The sequence below is a fragment of the Paralichthys olivaceus genome, chromosome 7 (genome assembly GCF_024713975.1).
Source record: "Paralichthys olivaceus isolate ysfri-2021 chromosome 7, ASM2471397v2, whole genome shotgun sequence".
In the NCBI taxonomy this organism is placed as follows: Eukaryota; Metazoa; Chordata; class Actinopteri; order Pleuronectiformes; family Paralichthyidae; genus Paralichthys; species Paralichthys olivaceus.
Window position 1 is genome coordinate 19,372,949 of NC_091099.1, and position 20,457 is coordinate 19,393,405.

General features: G+C 40.5%; 1 protein-coding gene across 3 annotated transcripts in view; it reads right to left on the reverse strand.

Annotated features, from left to right (window-relative positions):
• Positions 1-20,457, reverse strand: part of si:dkey-82f1.1 (DENN domain-containing protein 2A) — a 59,834-nt gene that overhangs the window by 13,927 nt on the left and 25,450 nt on the right. For all 3 annotated transcript variants that reach the window (XM_020078872.2, XM_069529018.1, XM_069529017.1), the window contains 16 exons: positions 19,292-19,404; positions 18,982-19,179; positions 18,626-18,719; positions 18,063-18,113; positions 17,599-17,786; positions 17,214-17,323; positions 16,470-16,539; positions 16,145-16,222; positions 14,366-14,506; positions 14,026-14,174; positions 11,775-11,952; positions 11,622-11,663; positions 11,350-11,455; positions 10,080-10,367; positions 9,483-9,569; positions 6,575-9,392 (listed from right to left, as the gene is read on the reverse strand). In XM_020078872.2, coding sequence (XP_019934431.2) covers positions 9,361-9,392; positions 9,483-9,569; positions 10,080-10,367; positions 11,350-11,455; positions 11,622-11,663; positions 11,775-11,952; positions 14,026-14,174; positions 14,366-14,506; positions 16,145-16,222; positions 16,470-16,539; positions 17,214-17,323; positions 17,599-17,786; positions 18,063-18,113; positions 18,626-18,719; positions 18,982-19,179; positions 19,292-19,404 — 1,925 coding nt within the window. In that variant the 3' untranslated portion in view covers positions 6,575-9,360. The remainder of the gene's footprint in view (positions 1-6,574; positions 9,393-9,482; positions 9,570-10,079; positions 10,368-11,349; positions 11,456-11,621; positions 11,664-11,774; positions 11,953-14,025; positions 14,175-14,365; positions 14,507-16,144; positions 16,223-16,469; positions 16,540-17,213; positions 17,324-17,598; positions 17,787-18,062; positions 18,114-18,625; positions 18,720-18,981; positions 19,180-19,291; positions 19,405-20,457) is intronic.

Below are 20,457 nucleotides of genomic sequence, written 5' to 3' on the forward strand. Positions count from 1 at the left end.
GCTGATGATCACATCCACAATGTGGTTAGTGCCGCGACAAAGTGAAGAAACAAAGTGGCACCGAGACACCAGCAGCAGAAGACAGGGGGTGGGGTGGGGTGGGGGGGTAAAGTCAGCAAATGAGGAAACACATTAAAGTGGGATCACCGTCCTCAGACAAACTTAGACACGCATGCCAAGGAGGATCATACCAGGATATTAAGGCCAGGAGGCTTTTTAGGTTGCCCACCTCTCCATCAGCACTGCAGCTGACTGCATCATTTAACTCAAAGCCTAATCAATATGTTTCTGGGTGGGTGGGGGGGGGGACTATGACATGAACCAGCTGACACATTCAAATGAATAATTAAACATACAATTGGCTCTTAGTGGCAGAAAAAAAACAGCGATGACATCAACGTGTGAGTGACATCACATGTGTGACTTGCAAAATGTCTCCCGACTTAGTCATATCCTGTTTTCTGTACACACCACTTCATTTAGGATGTGCACACGGTGCTTATATGTTCGAGTGGAGAGTGTGAGACAGCCATGAGCTCCACCTCTTCCTCTCTGCGGATGTGCAGGAGAAATGTGGAATGGGGCACAAACGGTAGGAACCAGTAAGAACCTGTGAGTCAGTGCAAACTTAGGTTTTTGTTTGTCATCAAGACTTTTCCTGTCGCTGTTAAACTGAGAGACCTCCATGTCCATTTATGGCAACGAGAAGAAAAGCAGCGACATTACGTCAGTGATAATCCCCCCCATGGAAGTGTGTGTTGCGTGTGGAGGCTGTACAGTGGTCTGCAAAGTCCTGCAAGGCTACAGTTAAGAAGGGCTTGTGGTGATTAGATGAGTGACTCATTGTGTTGTGCAGAGTAACCCTCTCCTCGCTCTTCCTCTGAGCCCCCTGATGTTCCATAATGCTTCCTGCAAAGCGTCTGGCCAGCCGACCATTCCCCCATCTCTCTCTACACACACACACACACACACCCACATGCACACACACAGGGGAAAAAAATAAACTCACGCCAACACAAATAAAACTCAACCACACAAACAAATGATCAGAAACACTTACAGAGAATACACTGGGCAAACACTCACCACATAGTCTCGACAAAAATGCCAGGTATGAATGATTAAGGTTTTTGAGGCTGACATTAGAGCTGGTAGTATTATGAACTGAAGCTATTGGGCAATTTTTTAAACTAACATTGTATTGGTTAATAGAGAAATACAATTTTTTGGGGATGAATTGACTCATAGTGTCAATAATTTTCTTTTATTATTTCTAAAATTGAGTAGAGAAATATGGAAGCAATATCTTAAATATGTTGTAAAAGTTTTGATACTAATAGGACTTATAATGAGTTAGGAAAATGTATTAAAGTTTCACAACATAATAATTTATTGTTTAAAGTTTTTATTGTCAATTATTCATCATGAAGCTAAAAGAAATAAAAAATCAGAATCACAACCTCACAGAAGTTTGACATCGCTCATAATGATCCAGTTTCTTCTCTTGTGAGACTGTGAAGGTTTATAACTTTTTACATCCTCTCAGTCAAATCACAAAAGTAAATTATGATCATATTAAATAGAGACAACAATTTGGTTGTATGTATTGTGTAAACAATCTTCATGAGTATAAAATGAGACTAGAGCTGCACATTACAATCCACAGAGACTCAACAATGGCTTCACTAAAATCACAACTAAACCTTTATGTGAAATCAATCACAAAATGAACTCATGGGAAACTTTTTTTTTAAACTAACACATCAAGCTCAGGGCCGATGTCCGTCACTGTGAGATGAGGCCATAAACCATTAGTGTGCTGCTCATAGCCTCAGTCAAACGGGAGGTTAATTAACCTAAGCCCGGCCTTAAAACAAGCCCCCTCCACCTACAACCCCACCAACCCACCTCCATCCCTCACCCATCCCACACAGTCCACCCCCAGCAAGGCCCCTCTTCCATGGATCCGCTCAAGAGGATAATCCCTCAGCTGGTGCTGTGGACAGGGGGCCACGTAACCCCACCCCCACCCCCTACCCCCATTACACAACTGAACACACACACACACACACACACACACACACACACACACACACACACACACACACACACAGAGCAACAAATTAAGAAAGGAAAAACCACAGGTTCATATGTAAGACTGAACGACACACACACACACACACACACGCTGATTCAAATAGTCACACACCAAAACACAATCAGACACCACACAAATGTGTGCAGGTGGTTAGGATACACAGAGTACACAGAGTACACGGAGTACTGAGGCCTGAACTCATTACACTTGTTCAGTGTATCTAATGTTGTGTAGGTCCCTCACTTTGGTTCAGTCTAAAATATCTCAACAACTACTATAATGACTTCCATAACATTTTGTATAGACATTCATGGTTCCCAGTTGATGTGCCACGACTGATTTGATCGTGATAACGTAACATTCCCAGCAATCTCTACTTATTTTTATTCGTAATTTGTGTTTATGGCTAATTGGAAAATATTATCATGCCAGGACACTGAACTGTGACTGTGAACATGATACAACTCCTGGTAATACCTGAAATTAGCTGTGACAACCACTGTTAATACTTTCAATCAATAGGAATGAGTGCAAAGTATAGTCTTATGTGTGCAGTAGTGTTGGTCAAATGTGTGCAACAATAATAACTATTAAATATTTCCTAGAGTCCAAGTTGTTGTCTCATCAATTCATATCAAACACTCCAGCTTTTTTTTTTTCATTTTTACCTAAGACCAGAAAATAGCCTGAAAATGATTATTGTCGAAAATACTTCCCAATTAATTTGTATTAAGTTAAGTGATGAACAGACAGGCCACAGAGAACAACTGGTCAATATTACTGTAAGAAATAGCTGAACATGATTCATGTCAGGTTTGAGTTTCTCAAATATGTCAGAAAGATACAGTACCTGTTAACTGTGTATATGTGCGCATGTGTGTGTGTGTATTTGACTGGTCACAATCTCTTACTAATCAGGCTGGGAATGTAACGGCAGGAAACGTAGTCTGAAATTAAGAAGGCAGCGGTATGGGATCGGGCTATGCGATGGAAAGTCGCAGTGAAAGCCGCTGGAGACAAACAGGTTTTGTTGGTTTTTGCTGAGAGGACATGTTCTCTGGCATCAAGCTTCACAGGGTTGCACCAGTAGGAGCCCCCAGGCTTCATACACAAACACGTATGTATACACACATACATGTGCATTCAGTCCTGTGGGTCTAGACTCATGCTCATTATGCCGCTACTCCAAACATGCAATTACAAAAAAACACAACATCTACACAACTTTATTAACTTTGCAGATTGCCGAAACACAGGTCTCGTTTTACTTTTTTTCAGCTCATTGTTTTGGTTTTAAAACCAGCCACTCGACTGTTTTGGTTCAGTCTCACTCTCACTGCTCATATTGTAAATTCCCACAGCTGCTTTTTGTGTAAAAACGTTTCCTGCTCAGCACCAAACAGCAACTGGCTGCTGAACATTTAGTGGACAATTTAGCAGCTAAGGAGCCAGATATTTCCCTCAGGAGTCCCTCAGCGGAAATTGGGTGAACTGTGGACATATATGTTCCAATAATAATATGACAGGCTATGTTTGCAGCTCCTTCCAGAGAGGATGGAAGGTCAGGACGTGGTTGTCATTACCTAAAGAGTTGGAGCCAAAAGGACGGAGGGTCTGTCAGATCATCCACACAGAAAGACTGGCTGGAATCAACAAACAACACAGTCACACACACACGGACACACACACATACTGCCCAGGGCTGTGAGCGCACAGTGCAGTTGGTAGAAAAGAAGAGGGGAGGGGGCGTGCTGAAAGTCTTTGTTCTATAAGGCTCATATCTGAGGCATTATTCTTTCTCTCGTGCGAGAGGAGGAGGAATGATCGCTATGTGGGATGAGCACAGCAAAAAGAAAAAAGAAAAATAACTCCTCCACTATGGTGAGGACTTGTCTCAGGGCTACTCAACATACACACACCCCCCCAAACAAGTTTGAAACACAGATTCCCCTGCTCACTCATCATACTCTTTAACTCCCTTCTTACACACACACACACATCTACCCCAACATACACTAATGCTACAGAAGTGCAACCAACACAGATTTACAGTTTACATGGCAACGCAAGTAATCCATCTGAGACGATAAAGACTCCAAAGCCTTGAAAACTAAAGGCCTGGACAAAAAAAACTCCTGTGGCTGTCACAGACTTCAGAGAAGGCTTTGACAGGTGCGTTTTTAACCCTTACCTCCACCCCTGCTCACCACACTGCCAACCTGCTCCATTACACCTGTTTCCCCCACTGGAGAAACATACCGCTCTCAGCTGCCCTGTGGGACACCATAACATGCACACAGCCCAGCGAGTCCGGTGTTAGCTGTCTCGATCTGTGACCGAAAAAATGCTCTACGCACGCACACTGCTCTTTTCACCTCCGCAGCAGCTCAGAGACACTGAACACAAAGTCTGTCAAACATATACAGTAACTATTTACACATGTGTGTATAGTACATTTTTTGAGTTGGAGTAACTCATTTCCATCTTCTTCGCTTGAGTATAATGTTCACAAGTTCAAAAACAGCAACACATTTTAAGCCTAAAATGCAAAACATGTGTTAATGGATTGAAAATGTCTTATCATATTTAGATATTTATGGAATTTCTTAGTTTTCTATCATAATAAATATACATTTTTTATATTTCACTATTAGAGTTCACCAATTACTTTATAATGCTATTGCTAAAAACAGTCTGTCAGCAGATTTAATGAAATGCAATAGACTATGATCTATACATAGTAGCAGACATGCGAACATGCTGGAGATGGTTGTTAAAATTTTAATTCAACAAATAATTAACAAAACTATTAAAGATAATCTAACTGGCTGCAACAATAACTAACAGCAACAGCAGCCACACAACAAGGGAAACTATTTATGAATAAAATATTATTGATACAGAAAAAAAACAGAAGCTCACGACACCATCCATGCACAACCATAATGTACAGTAGGCTACTGAACACAGCCTGAAATAACCAGTGGAAAAGAAACAAAGTACATTTATTTCATTATGTTGTACAACATGTCTTTCAATTTCTTGCTTCGATTGCTTTTACATTTAAATGACTGATACATGACTTTGTTGGTTAAGATTTTAAATTCTCTTTTACGAGGCACTCTTTTTTAAGACATTTTATGTTGTTGGTAGTCCGATTGCACAAGGTATGGTGTGTGGGTGTATGTGATTGTGTGTGCATAAGGTGTGCCTCTGTGTTTTAACTGAGACGTACATGATTTTCCCCTTGTGGAATAATAAAGTTTAGACCTGGACCATGGAAATGAATCACATGATGAACCAAAACTTTAAAAAACTTATCACATGATCAACCTCCTGTATATATTATGATACCCTAAAACAAAGAAGAGTTTATAGTTCAGATTAATTTCCTCTCATTTAGCAAGAGCCTTAAAATGCTGCTTACATCCTGATGTAGGAATACTATTCTCCTACAAGATTATATTGTTAAACACTTAAAAAGAGGCCATTCAGCAATGTTCATTACTTTTGATACTTGAATGCACTCAGTGGTGGAAAGTGACCAATTAGATTAACTTTAGTACAATAATTGCATACTAGCACTTTACTTTTTTACTGAGCATTTCTCGCATTCAACCCGCTGCTTCATAGTATTTATACTATAGGGATATAAACATCTTCCTGCACTTTACAAATCTGACAATACAGTTATAGAAAACAGCAAGAATCGTCTCAATTCAATATTAAAGTATTGCTCAGATACTGATGCATCAATAATAATGATTCATATTGCAAATTCTGCAAAGTAGCCCATTATTTATTATAATATACACAATTCTGTCAGAGACAATTTTCCTGCACAGTCATTCATTTTAACCATACATACATTTGGCTGATTTCTGCCACACTTTAACATGTCATGAGGAATTTTCACATTTTGTTCCAACTTTTACTGAACTTCTGTGAAGGATCAAAGGGAAACATTGATTGTATAATAAAAAATCGATTGACTAATACAGAACAAAGGCAACAATGACGTTGTGAGTCCACCTCCGGTCTACTCACACAGAGGAGGAAACAGAAACCTCACCGGCGAGTTAATAAATACACACAGTTTGATTTTTCTCGGTTTTTCCCGTTGTAAAACTTTTACCCAGGCACGCGCTAATATTTGACTGCGCGCAAGTGACGTGATTCCTTCAAATAATAAAGAGTGAAAAGTTCCGACTGGAACACAGGAAGCCACACACACTCTGCACCACTGGCATTAAAGGAAAAAATGTCGGAATTTGAGCGAAGAAATGTGAGATATTTGAGGAATGTTGCGTCGGACAGTGTGTGAGGAGGATTCGGGGAGAAGGCGCACAGAAATCGCTGAGTTCACGTCCGCAATATGAACAAAGTTTACACTGCGACACAAGAGACGCACTTCAACATGAAGCAGAGTAAACACAACACTACAGGATGTCCTAGAATATAATGTAGGAAACTTACCCGGAGATACAGGCCGACACAGGTGCAGCAATTTCTAATTTCTTTCTCCTTACTTTCTTTTTTTTGTTTTGAAAATGAATGAAGTGACTCTCCTCCTCAGTCAGGCTTCTCCTTTTCTCTTTCTTTTCTTTTTTTTCTCTCCCTTTGTTTGTTTTCTGCTGCCTCGTCTCCTTCCTTAAAGCCGTTTGTTTGAAGCGAGAGGAGGGCAGGAATTTCAGGAATTAGCCGTGGTATGACATGAAGCCTGGAAAAAGCCAGAGGAGAGAGAAAAGAGAGAGAGAGAGAGGGAGGGGAGGAGGAGATGGGAGGGGAAGGAGGGAGGGAGGTCTGACCGGTCAACACGTAATCACGGAGAGGGGGAGGAGGGTGGGAGAGCAAAGGAAAGGGTGGTGATGGTGGGAGGTGTATGCTGCTGTTTGGGAAATCTCATTAAAAACTAACAATATATGTATTTATTTATTTATTGTATACATAAAAAAACGGATTCAATATTTTTGTAAATGCTCCTGTGTTCTGCATTTGTGTATATAGAATTGTACATGCTATTTCTTTATAACATATTCTCATTTAGCTTCTTTCTATACATTGTGTTATCGTGCACATGTTTTTTTTGTGGGTTTTTTTACAAACTTTTTATTTCATGCTCTTCCCTATATTGGTATTTCTATTTATTCTTATTGTCTTAGTCTGTGTATATTTCTATTCTTGGCTGGAGCAAATGTAACAAAACCTGATTTCCCCTCGGGGATCAATAAAGTATTTGTGATTCTGATTCTCGCTCGTCTCTTATCTATTGTTTTTAATGCTGTGAGGCAAAGCATACTTTCCAACAATGTTGTAAATACAGTTTATTATCGAAAATCTTTGTCATGTTTTTATGAACACTGAGTGGCTCCACTTTCTTTAGAGCATTATATTAGATGATTCTCATATTGAAAGTCTTAAACGTGTAATGTTAGAGGCTCTCCACTGCATCAAATGCTTGTAATTTAAAGAACTGGCTGGACAATAAAACATCAACATTCAATATTTTCATTAATAGAATTATAGCAAAATCAATATACGTCAATCTCAAACTTATGCACTGTGAAGGCACAATGAGGAGATAAAGTGTTTTCAAAGTGTTTATCATCCTTATATAACTACTTTCCTGTACCCTCTTTCAAGATGCTTTAGTTGTTAAAGATGAGATATGTTATCTTAAGTCAAATAAATTAAGTTTTGAAAACGTATTTGAGGAATCCACCTGTTGTGGTTAACTTATCCATTGGAGTGTTTAAACCATCTCTTGTCCATATTCTGACATGATCAGACGGGGGTGATTACTGTTGGACACGGTCACACTGTTGAAGTCATTGTTGGCCTGATTGTCTGAGATGGGATTCTGGACTTTGGACACTGTGATGCAACAAGTGTAGGACAACATACAATGGGTAACACACTCCTCTAGTGGCTATTTATGGTATTACATGATCGACAGCAATATTTCAGGACACATTTCCAGGACACTTGTTTCCTGCTGGTAATGTGTCCTGAAAATGTACGATAGTTATAACATGAGTAGTGAAAAACTCATCAATACCGCTTTTTAAAATGAACAAGTAGCTATATGCCATATTTGTTTTACCAAGCTCAGCAGTGGTTCAGTGTGGCAGCCATGTTTATCAGTAAATCTTCAATCACTGTCCTCACACAAGTGACCATTTAATAAAAAAGACACTTTACCCTATTTCTCTTCACCTCCTTGGTACAACCTCAAACCCACTTCCTCCCTCCATCTTCTCTTCACAGTCCCTGTCCTGCATATTCATATGACAAAATGAAAAGAGAGATGAGACATTTGTCTAATTCAAATCACTTTATTAATAAAGTTTCATTGCATTCTCAATCAAGTTTAAGGCAGATCTAGTTGCTTTTGTGAAACACACAGATGCTGATTGACCTAAAATACACGTCATTCTTCAACATCAAATCTATCCACATCCTCAAGTAAAACCCAAGTCACAGATGGATTCACATTGTTCATTTTTTCTCAACATTACACTTTCCTCAGTCTTTCTTTCTTTTCATGCTCCTTCATTTTCCAATGAAAGTTCATTTACTTAAAACAGTGGTACATATACCCGACAAACCAAAGTGGTCTACAAACAGTCTGGACTAGACTCTGTTAAATAAAGCCTATTACAAACTACAGGATAATTCTTTGAACTCATTTTAAGGAAAAATTAAAAACAAGACGGATTAATTTGGTCTAAAACGAATATAAATTAACTTAAAAGCCTCCTGTTGAAGAAGAAGTTGTACTATTGACTTTATAAAAGATTCTATAGAAAATACTTGGAATGTAATGAGAAAGTATTGTACAAAAGGTTTATAGATAAAGTCAGTGACTGAAAAAGCAAACAGAAAACGCTGGTCCTAAAAAACCTTTCCACTGTTGAGTGCTCTACAGTCACACACTGCTGGGACTGACTGTAACACACCAGACCCCTGGGAAGTGTGAAACTAGACACTGTGTGATTCCTCATGTTTTGGTCCATGCTGTGTGAACCCTTCTCAGCACTAATGGAATGACTGGCTAATGAAGCTGAGAGCTCCACGTCAACTTTACCCAGAGTCCCTCATGTTCACAAACTATGAGTCCAGTTCACTTCAGGGCCTCTCCTTTACTCTGTGCCCTAAAGACACATCTCCAACCCTGCGTTGTCCACGTCCAGGGAGCATGTTCTCTTCTTTTTTACCTCATCATGAGTCTATTTCCTACTGTGGCAGATTACATCCGAGGTTCATTTCTTGGAGAGGAATTTCATCTTGTTTCCTGAAAAAACAAAAGAAGTAAATTAGATTAAAAAACATTGATGGATGGATGGATGGATGGATGGACAGACAGATTTACAGTAAATCTAACCTAGGCCCTTGAGGAACTTGTTGACTCCTCGTTGCTCGCTCCCAGGCAGGGAGTCCAGGTACTCCTGTGCTCTCACCTCAAACAGACCTGAAAACCAACAAACAAAAGTGACATATTTCAAGTTAAATGTTATGAGGAAACCCCCATTTCTATCTTTGAGGATTACAACGGATGCTGTCTAAAAGAAAGGAATGAGCAGACTCTATTTCCTGAGGAAGCTCAGATCTTTCAACGCGCAGCAAGATGTTGGAAATATTCTATCAGTCTGTTGTAGCCAGTGTTTGAACGAGCTGATTAAGAAGGCTGGCTCTGTCATTGGCTGCAAACCTGACACTTTTGAAGTGGTGGTGGAGAGAAGGGCGCTGAATAAGATGTTATCCATCATGGGCAATCAAGAGCACCCTCTCCACCACCTGGTGGTCAGACAGCAGAGCACCTTCCCCAACAGAATGGTTCAGCTCTGCTGCCGCAAGGACAGATACAGGAAGTCTTTCCTGTCCACTCGCCATAAGAGCTACTACACTGTTTTCATATGCAGCCATAGTAGGTATTTAAGTTCAGCCAACATACTGTGACACCACTAATCAATCTCTGTACCTCTGAGGCCCTGCCTGCGCATCTCCCTCTCCTGGATGAAGCCAGTGAACATCTGTGTCTCCATGAACACCTCCAGAAACCTCCTCAGGCTCTTGGAAGTGACAGCTTTCCGAAAGGCCTCGCGCTGAAAGGACGAGGAGGCAGAAGAAGAAGGGCTGGGCGAGGTGGGGGAGGATACAGACTCATCGTCCCGCTCTGCTCCACCCATGAAGAGCGAGTAGTGACCCACCATCTCCACAAAGAAACGCACAAAGGCCTCTGATACCACTGTGCTGAGGGAGCTGGAGTCTGATAGGAGAGAGAGAGAAAAGAAAAGATTTAGTCATGTGACTTTCTAAGAGCCGACTGGATGCACAGAAATGTCATACAAAGTTGATCAACAATAATAAAACAACATAATCTCATTAAAGGTATTTCTGTCTACTCACTGTTTAGACTAATAATTCCTTATTTTTGAAAATATAGGACAAGCCCAAACTCATACATCTCTCTTTTCACACATAACAGAAGTGTTTAAACTGTGTATTACCTCTCAAAAAGGCCATCCTATATTTATTATATCCTATATTTGACAAAGGTAGCTAGACAGAGTCCCCAGCTCTGTTTTGTGGGTTACTGTCTGTAGGCCTATATTTATTTATATGTATATATACATTACATTACAATAATGCAGTTTAGTGTTGCACTAATCTTTGTGGTTTAAAACTTTCCGGTCTGTTGTCCTCGTGGCCATTAACATTCTGAACAACTACATATCAGCAAAAGCTAAATTTCTATAATTATTTACATTACTTTTAATTTCCCATTGATACAGCAAAACCACAGTGTAGACTGTCATTATTAATGGTTCTTATAAATCAAAAAACTTGGAAAACTTGAACCACAAAAGTCACACAATGGATCTGTTCATAGATGATGGAGAGTAATTTTGAAATTTGAAAAGCTACAAACACTCTCAACACTCTTGAATAGTAAGAGAAGATGTAAGAGAGGTTTATTGACACCAAATGTGGTGAATCAGAAAACTGAAACAACTAAAAAAGACTAAAAAATATTATTTCTGAAAGTCTAACGACAACTGATGGTAAAGTCTGTCAGCTAAAGTGTTCTGAAAATTATCAGCAAAAACGGTTTATTCAAAGTGTGGAAATTATACACCATTACTTACACTTGCTTATTTTACCGCACTGTTTTTAATGTGTTTGGTATTTTGAATAAAAACATTTTTCCATTTGCATCTTAACAGAGGCAATAATGAGAGTGCTGTCACCATTGGGTAGATCTCCTTTCTCACAGGCAAGCTCCCTCCTCTTGTCCAGCACATGCTCGAGAGCTGCCTGCAGCTTGTGAGGGAGAATGGAGTCCTCATCATCCAGCTGTGGAGGCAAAGACACAGATGAAAACTCAGTCAACATACTGCAGTGAATTAAAATATTCACTCTACATCTGCTAGAACCACTACACGTGTAATGGAGTTAAAGGATGAGACTTGTGATTATAGATGGATTTTCAATGTTTCCTGAGTGTTTCTGTAGTTTCTACCTGTCGTAGGAAACGGCTGTTGCCGAGGTCGACCACCAGGACCTGAGGGAAGTGCAGAAAGAGATTGATGTCATTTCCTGGAGCTATTGTTCAAAGGAGGAAAAGCCGAGAGTCAAGGGCACCGTCACAAACAAAAACACAAGCCGGTCTCACTTCTTCGATGGGCAGCTCTTTGAGTCGAGGCAGGGAGCTGGAGAGGAGGCCGACTATAAACGGTGTAGGGGTGCAGACGATATCCAACATGGAGGGCGGGAGCACGGGGATGTATGTGTGCTGCCAGGTGAAGGGGTAGAGAAGAGCCACGACTGCATGACAACACTGAGACAAGGTGCTGCCCAAAGAGAGAAAGAAGGTTAATGCTCACATCTATTTCTCGTACAGCCCATTCACACACTGCCAGGGACTATTTGGGGTTCAGTGTGTTGCCCAAGGACACTTCAACATGGGGACTAGAGGAGCCAGGAATCGAACCATTGGGAAGCCAGTGATTAGACTACCTGCTCTGCTGTCCAAGCCACAGCTACCACAACCTATGAAAAGTACATGCATTTATATTTTATATTTTTTACAGCGGACATCGACCTGTCAAACCGTTGCAATATCAATAATAGCTGAATTGAATAAAAAAAATTGCTACGTATCTAATTCATTTGAAAACGATAAAGAAGATTTATTTTATTGTTATAAGAGACTTTGAATTTAGCAAGGTAATGAGATAAATGTTAGAACTATTTATTAAAAATTAACCTTTGACAGAAAAGAAGAAAAACTGATGCTCATCAAACAAAAACTTCAGTCAAATCCTAAATAACAAGAAGCTTTTTGTTGCTCCCAAGTTCACTGTCACTTCAGTATTTTTCTTAAGATTGAGTTTCCTTCTTATAGTAACCTAATGGGCTTGTGATATTATATCTGACTTTACCTCATTCATTTCATTATTTTACTCAGAGCACCCAGTGACTACTTATTATCACATTGTGACACATCATAAAAGTTATTGTAAAAAAGTACAAGAGGTGACTATAGTGTAAATGGGTGAACAAGCATGATGTATTATGAAATCTGATGATTAAATGTTTTATACTGTGTTATGGATATTGTTATAAAGATTTGAATGAATGGTCAAAACTCTTAAAACTGTGATTATAAAGAGCTTTAATTGCACTATGATGCATTATGAGCATGTTTATAATGTGCTATAGACATTTCCCCATTGTTCATTTAAACTACAGGATCTTATGAGACACGTGCAAGAAAAGAAAACTGATCATGTTCCTTATAATTGTTTGTTTCATAAAATTAAACTGAGCTGATTTAAGTTATAGATAAGAAAAAAAGTTATGTATAATTAGCTATAAAAAAAGCAATGTTATACTAAGCAACAGAAATATACAACTTAAACAAACCCTAAATAACTGGACAGTGAGAGCACAGTATTTTACCTGAGAGTTTAGTCAATCTAATCTCTTCCACAAGATGGTGCTAAAATACATGCCTCAAAAAAAGCCTCTCCACCTCTCCAGCCATCCATCTCTCAATTTAAAACATAATGTTGAAAGTTCATTACTGTTGCCTGTTGCCCATTGTTAGTCAGAGAGCAATGTTCAAAAGCATAATTTACATTGGTGTGATGTAACACGTTGTGAGGAGCAAACACATTCTATCCACACTGTTAATTGTATGCACGTGTGCGTCTGCTCACCATTAATTCATTCAAAAACTGACTGACGCTGCCAAGTTTCCACTCTATGGTAGAGAATGTGCAATGACTCAGGATCTGATTATGAGAAATGCTTCTGATGTCTCTATAAACAACAGTACATGGGTAAAAAGAACGAATGTTTATGTGGTAAGACGGTGAACATATTGTATAGTATTTATACTGCCTGATCCCTCAGGGTGATTCCTGCTCTATCAGGTTACAATGACTGTTTCCGCTGAGCCCACAAGTTGAACCAGGTGTACCACTGTTAAAAACGCCTTTTGACCCTGACCACAGTGATAATAGCTTAAGAGTTAAAGCTTTTAAGTGAACTGTGTGGGTGTGATGACGTCACTGTGCACACGTGTTCTGCTCTGGAGTCTCTAACTCCTTCTATCTGACGTCCATGACAGTTTTCCAGACAAAAAGTGATTGTTCCCCAGACGACTGTATAACACAACAGCATTCCTTCCCCTCACACTTTGTCGGAATCTTCTTTTCCTCAGACTCTACTCGTCGACTTGTGGTCACGTCCCTCCAACTCTTTCCTGTTGGTCCTCTCAGCTTCATAAACCCTCCTTCACTGATCATAATGGATTAATCCAGCTCAATGATTGAAACACTGCAACCACTCCATACGCATGCTGATGGGATTTGAAAAACGACTACGATGCTTTGTAGCAATATGCAGCTGGAGCCTACCTGAGTTTGTCAGCGGTGAAGATGACCCTGCGCTCCAGCAGGAGAGAGGCAAACACTCGCAGGAGAAGACGTAAACTCAAGGAGGAGAAGAGACATTCAAAGTCCACATGTTCCAGACGAGAATCTGATGGCCGACACAACTCGATTACCTGGAGAAAACACATAGAAAGACATTGGGACACAAACAAAATGAAAAGGCTTATCAGATAATAATCTACACAATGGACACATACCAGAAAGACACCAATATGAACATTTATATAACCCTCTAGGTAGATTTAGTAGATGGACTGTGCCTCCAGGAAGACTATTTTCCACAGTGACACCTCCATCATTTTACCTCTGTCCCAGAGCCAGGTAGGAAGTTTTTGACAGTGATGGTTCTTCCTGGAGCAGGGAAGGGAGCTTCCATAATGCCTCTCATAAAAGGCTGCACCAGAGCAGGAGAGATAGCTCTTCTCTTTTCCACTTCATCCAGGATCTGGAAAAGACAGAGAAGGACGCATTGTAACTTGAGTATACTGGCAACCACAAATATTCCTCTGAGTGCACTGTAGATATGTTTGGTGGATCAGATTTTTATAACCCAGAGCTGAGATTCACAGCTCAAATGAAATCTTTGCTATAGATGCATATTTCTCTCAGGGCACAGTAACGCACTAGAAAGGGTGGAGTCTGCATGTTCTCTCTGTGTCTACATGGCTTTTTAATTGGAGACTCATAATTGACCTTAAAGGTACAGTGTGTAGAATTTAGTGACATCTAGTGGTGAATTTGCATGTGGCAGCTGAACACCCCTCACCTCACCCTCCCCTTCAAAACATGACAGAGAACCTGTTGAAGCCTTCAGTTGTCATAAAAACTCAAAAGGTGTTTGGCTTTTCCTGTCTGGACTAATGTAAAAAACATGGCAGCCTCCGTAGAGAGGACCCCCTGGATGTAAATATAAAGTATTTTAATACAAAGGGCTCCTTCTAGATTATAGAAAACAACAATTAATACAATTTTGATGAAACACACTAGTGTGAACATAAATAGGGTTATTCTATATTCACTTTGTGCCAATAGATTCTTTTCTCCTAAATCTTACACACTGAACCTTTAAGGAATTGACCATAGGTGGGACCAGTCTGATTGGCTCCAACTACCCCACAGCCCTCAGAGTGGTAAAGAAAATGGATGGATGTTTTGGACGATGAAACATTAAAACCATGCTATTAAGTACTATTAAGTATTTGTTCATTTTTTGTCCATATTGTCTTTTTATATAGCTGTGTGTATTAAGCTATAGTGGCTGCTGTTGCAAATCAAACAGCTTAATCTAGCATGTCAGGTATTTTAGTTGCTGTTTCAGTAAACAGTTAACAGACCAGTCCTGTCTTGTTTATCAAGTGACTTTGTAAAAAGATATTACCACCCCCTCTTTCTGTAAAATGGCAGTAAAATGGGAGCGTATTCAGGTGCCATCATGAATGAAGTTGAGACACATGGTAGTGGGAATGAGAATCTTTTTGGATACTATACTGTTTATTATTGAAGCAGTGGAGACAGTCAAACATGTTACAGTCGTTGCCTAACCACCTGAATCAATAATGTGTACTCCTTTATACACACTCATCTGTATAGAATTTAAACTTTATGATCTTTATGATCAGATACAGACGAAGCACAATCAGCAAATCATCAGCATTGAGTTTCTCCAATGTAAATACAGCTATCAGTCTATAAACTATTTTCTTTAACAGCAGATATACTGGATTTACTCTTATGAAGCCATTTCTATACCCGCAAGCCTAACATTAGCAACGACATGCATACATCAATAAAGAAATAAATCCAAGGCTCATTACAGGGAACATTTTCCGTAGAAGAAACCACATCAGCTGCAGTTCACATGTGTCTGGATACTGGAGCCAGGACAACAAGGCTATGTGAGGAAAGTATGGAGCAGAGGGAGGGTGAAATTCTGTGGGCGACGATGGTGGCACTGCTCTGCACTTTTTTGGTTGGTGTGAGGTTGGATGCTTGTGTTCATGTAACAAATGTGATTCCAAGCAAAATAATGCAAGAAATGGATTTAAGTGCACTTTTGTGTTTGTGCTTAAGTCCCTGAATTTACCTTGGAGAAGAGGTCGAAGCAGCCCAGGCGGCTGACGATGCAGTAGACCTCAGGGAGCCTACGGCCTTTACCACTGGGCTATGAGCAGCAAGACAGACAACGACAAACAACGTTGGGATTAAAATGAGAGTGCTCATCCAAATACAAGCACAGGATTAAAACAGTGAAGAAGAAAGAGACTTTAAAAAGGTACAATCAGGAACAAATCTAAGTGTAAATAGGACATTTTTATGGATAATTTACACAGTAAGAAATCATTTGTAATTAAGGATTATCATATTAAAAATCAAATCAGGTGAAGCTAGTGATCAGGGGCAGAGTGTACCAATAATCGCCGACAGTAGCCAAACCGCCTGCTTCCATCCTCACCGGTCAGGACAAATGAGAACGTCTCACTGAAGATATAAGAGAGAGAAAAAAAGATAATTCAGACACGATGGAAACTATGGAAATAAAAAACAGTCTGGACTGAACGTCTGCAAACAAAAGCCTGACTCTGTACTTGAAAGGTAAAAACCCTCAGGACACACTTAGTTTTTAAATAACCACACAACACGTCCTCAGCTCTGGCTGACAGGTATTTGTTGATGAGTGATGACCTTCTCAACAGGCGAGAGCATCAGCTCAATGACTCAGTCTGCAGGTGTGTATTTAAAGGCCCCTCAACCATCCAACATTTAGTGGATCCAGGTAATTATTAGCCATCACCACCAAGACACATATTTTCTATTCTCGGAACAATGAAGACGATTAGAGGCTGAAGGTATTGGGTAATATGGCCAATTGTTAACAGCTTACATAAAAGAGCGGACTTTGTGATTGCAAACCAGGTGTAAGGTGCTAAATCCACACACGTTCCCTGTAATCATTTGTCATGGCCAGTGCCTTATGATGAAACATAGAAGAGTTGTCTTTATGAGGCGCAAGGTCATCTCCATTTTGGGCCTCTTCACTAACAAGTGGTTATTAGCTGAGCTATTACGGCTCTGAGGAGAAATGCCTGAATCCCTGTTGAGTTTCACTCTTATGTTTTTATGTCCTGAGGCAGCTGTCAGACTTTAAAACTGACCTGGGGAAGTTGTCGACAGGCGCCCAGTCTTTGGCATCAGGGAAACAGAACTGAGGGATGACCTTCAGCTGGTCCTCAGTCTCCCGCATGAACTTAAAGCTCCTCTCAAGCTGGTTAAGAAAAGAACAAGTGAATATATATAGATTTAATATTTGAATCTTATATGGAACTAAGTGAAACAGAGAAAAATATCAAAAAAATAATAATAATACTCAAAATAATAATGACCCACAAACACAGCCACCTTGAGTAGGTATGCTCCTTTCCCACAGCATTGCTATATTATGGTTTACTTTATATATACATTATTTTCTATTTAATATCTCATTTTATCATATCTCCAGCATCTTATTCCGGATTCTGTCACATTTCTCTCCTCTGTTACCTTGAGTGGAAACTGCTGTGTGACTTCCGGCAGGTATGGAACTCCGGCCTTCGTCTTGTGAAGTGCAACAACTATGAAATACTCAAAGAGTTTTCTCTCCTGCAGCTCCATCAGATCCCTCTCCAAAGTTCGGTACCGTCCCGTCTGCCGCAGCATGGACTGAAGTGATACCAGCCGCTGACTGTGTGCTGAGCGACAGACAAACACATTTTATGTAATGCAAATATACATCCATGTCAAGTGGGCACATATGCATGCAAAGAGTCTCAACAAGTGGACACAATGTGAGGCATCTGTAGTTCCATCTGTGTATATTATGATGTTAGCTATATAGTGGAACAATGCAGGGGGAGGGAGAAAACTGGTCAGCATCAGTGCACATTCCTCTATTTATTTGTAAGTATTATTTATTTTTTTCGGAGCATGTAGTCACTGGATGTGCTGCGTTTACTTTCTGCTCTCACCTTTTAGTTTCTCCTCCGTGTCACTTTCCGACTCACTGTTCTCATCTGTCACTACATCAAAGAGAGAGAAAAAGGAAATCAACGTGAGGAGACTGCGAACACCAATCACAGGAACCGCAGAACACATGGAAATTGCTCTCAATGCTTTTCATTCCCACCACTGCCACACAACACCACCCACTCCTCTGAAACACAGGTCCGTCTCAACTTACCCAGAAATGTAACCTTGCCCATAAAACTAAGTGAATACATATGGTGAGGTATCACAGCTTCAAGGGAGACTAAAGTCTTTCTGCCATACCAAACATTAGGCAGCATAATGCAGCCTGTGTGCAGTGGTGAGAGTATTGATGTACATTAATGACATATTATGATATGATATCACAAAAAGATGAGGATCAGAAGAAAAGAGAGATGTATCTATTGTTCTATTTGACTATAATCTGAGAGTGCAATTTGATTCAATCTGGATTTGCACAGAGACAGACAATCATGGATAACTCAGAGTTGATGGGAAGAGTAGGAAGGGTAAAATCTGATATTGTTCTTTTCCGTGGCCTCACCTCTCCCTGAGTTGGACTCTGTAGACTGAGACACCTTCTTCATGCGTTTCTTTCCTCTTCGTGCCTCAAAGATGCCATTGATTTTCAGCACCATCTGGAGGAGGTAAAGGTAAAGAAACGTCCAACATTAACTCCTTAAACCAATAATCTAAATCATCTACCAAGATCATTACAGATCAATACAGTTACTTGGAGGCCATTCTCTATATGCACACTTCACACAGGAAATATCTGTCAAAAAATTCTTCCCTGCCCATGAGTGAACCAGCTCTAAACCTCACGAGTCTTAGGCAGCACCGTAAATAACAGACAGAGCAGAAGGGGGCTTTGTGAGAGGCCTCCTCAGATTCCAATACCTTAGGAATTTTCCTCCTTCTGCGATTGTATGGGTCTCCTGAAAGGCAGGGGGTGTCGTCAGGGCTGCTGGGCGTGGAGGGGGGGCTGATACGAGAGGGTGAGGTAATGCCAATGTCCCTGCCGGTCTTGCGAAGTTCCAGGAGCTTAAAACTTCGCCGTTCTGAAGTTTGTCTAAAGAAGCCGGGCTTGGCGGAGAGCTGGTGGAGGAGGATGCAGAGACAGAGAGAGACATTAGAAGATAGTTTTAGTGAAGAACTGGCTCCATTAAATCTACTTTGTTATCATTGGGCTGTATTGGTGATCAAGTACCTTAGTTGGCGTGTCAGGGACAGGAGACGACGAGGCGGGCGAAACACATTTGCTTCCCAAACAACTTCTCTCCAGCTCTATATCTTCATAGGGATTCTCCTTGGATGGAGGATCTTCAGAGAGAAAAAAATACATACTCAGTTTAAAACCAAGAAATCACTCACCTGAATTACACAACAGTCTCACGCAGACTTACGAAAGAGCAGATATTCTTTCCATATCAGTCTTGTTTGCTCTGCCAGACGATTCCTGCTCCAGATGTGCAGAGAGCTACTAGAAGCAGCAGTCTGCCTACCCGGCTCATATTTTACTGTGATAAGATGCTTGCGCAGCTAAATAAAACGTAACTCTAGCCACTAGCCCTCCCCTGCAGATATGGAGTGAGGTATACTTTCATTTTCCGAAAACCTCTCTGCCTCTTCTTCTCTTTCTCTCTTCCCGTATCGCTCCTCTACTGTCAATCCCTCCGCCAGATGTGACCTGTAGGAGTACGTAGATTAACAAAAAGGGACGTTCAGTTCCCTGCTCCTTCTCCCTCTGAGGAAAAACAAGGGATCGGTTCTCTGTTTTTCACATCGCTGGCGGATGAGAACCTCATTGTGTGTGTGCTGTCAGCTGAGCACATGTGAGTCTGCGTCAATCATCGGAGCATGCATCTGGATACATGTAGTGGTGACAGTAGCTTTCCTCTCAATCTGAAAACACCATCAGGGAGGTGGAGTGTGTGTTTAAAGTGCGTTGATGAAACTAAGTTTGCGTGGGGTTGTTGATGACAAGACCAGGAGGACATCACACCCATTCATTACTGTCTGCACTATCTATATCTCTGCTGGCCTGAGCTGCTTTTTGAGAAGACAGCTGCAGTATAAGTGAGTTACTTTACCCGTGGGACACCGCTGAGTGTCTGGTGAACTGTGTGTGAGTGTTTAAAAGAACAATACTACTGCATGAGAGGAGGAGGCTGTAAATGGATCCAAAATAAGTTGTGGCATCACTCAAACATAATTAAACTTAATCTGATTGTTTGCTACAAGCAGCAGCATTTATACACCAGCGTCAAGTGGCGAATTTAAATATGGTCGGCAGGGCAGGATCTTGCCAGGGGCAGTACAAGGTGCACGGACTGGGCCCTAGTTCTAGTTTGAGAGCTAGGCAAGTGATTTACT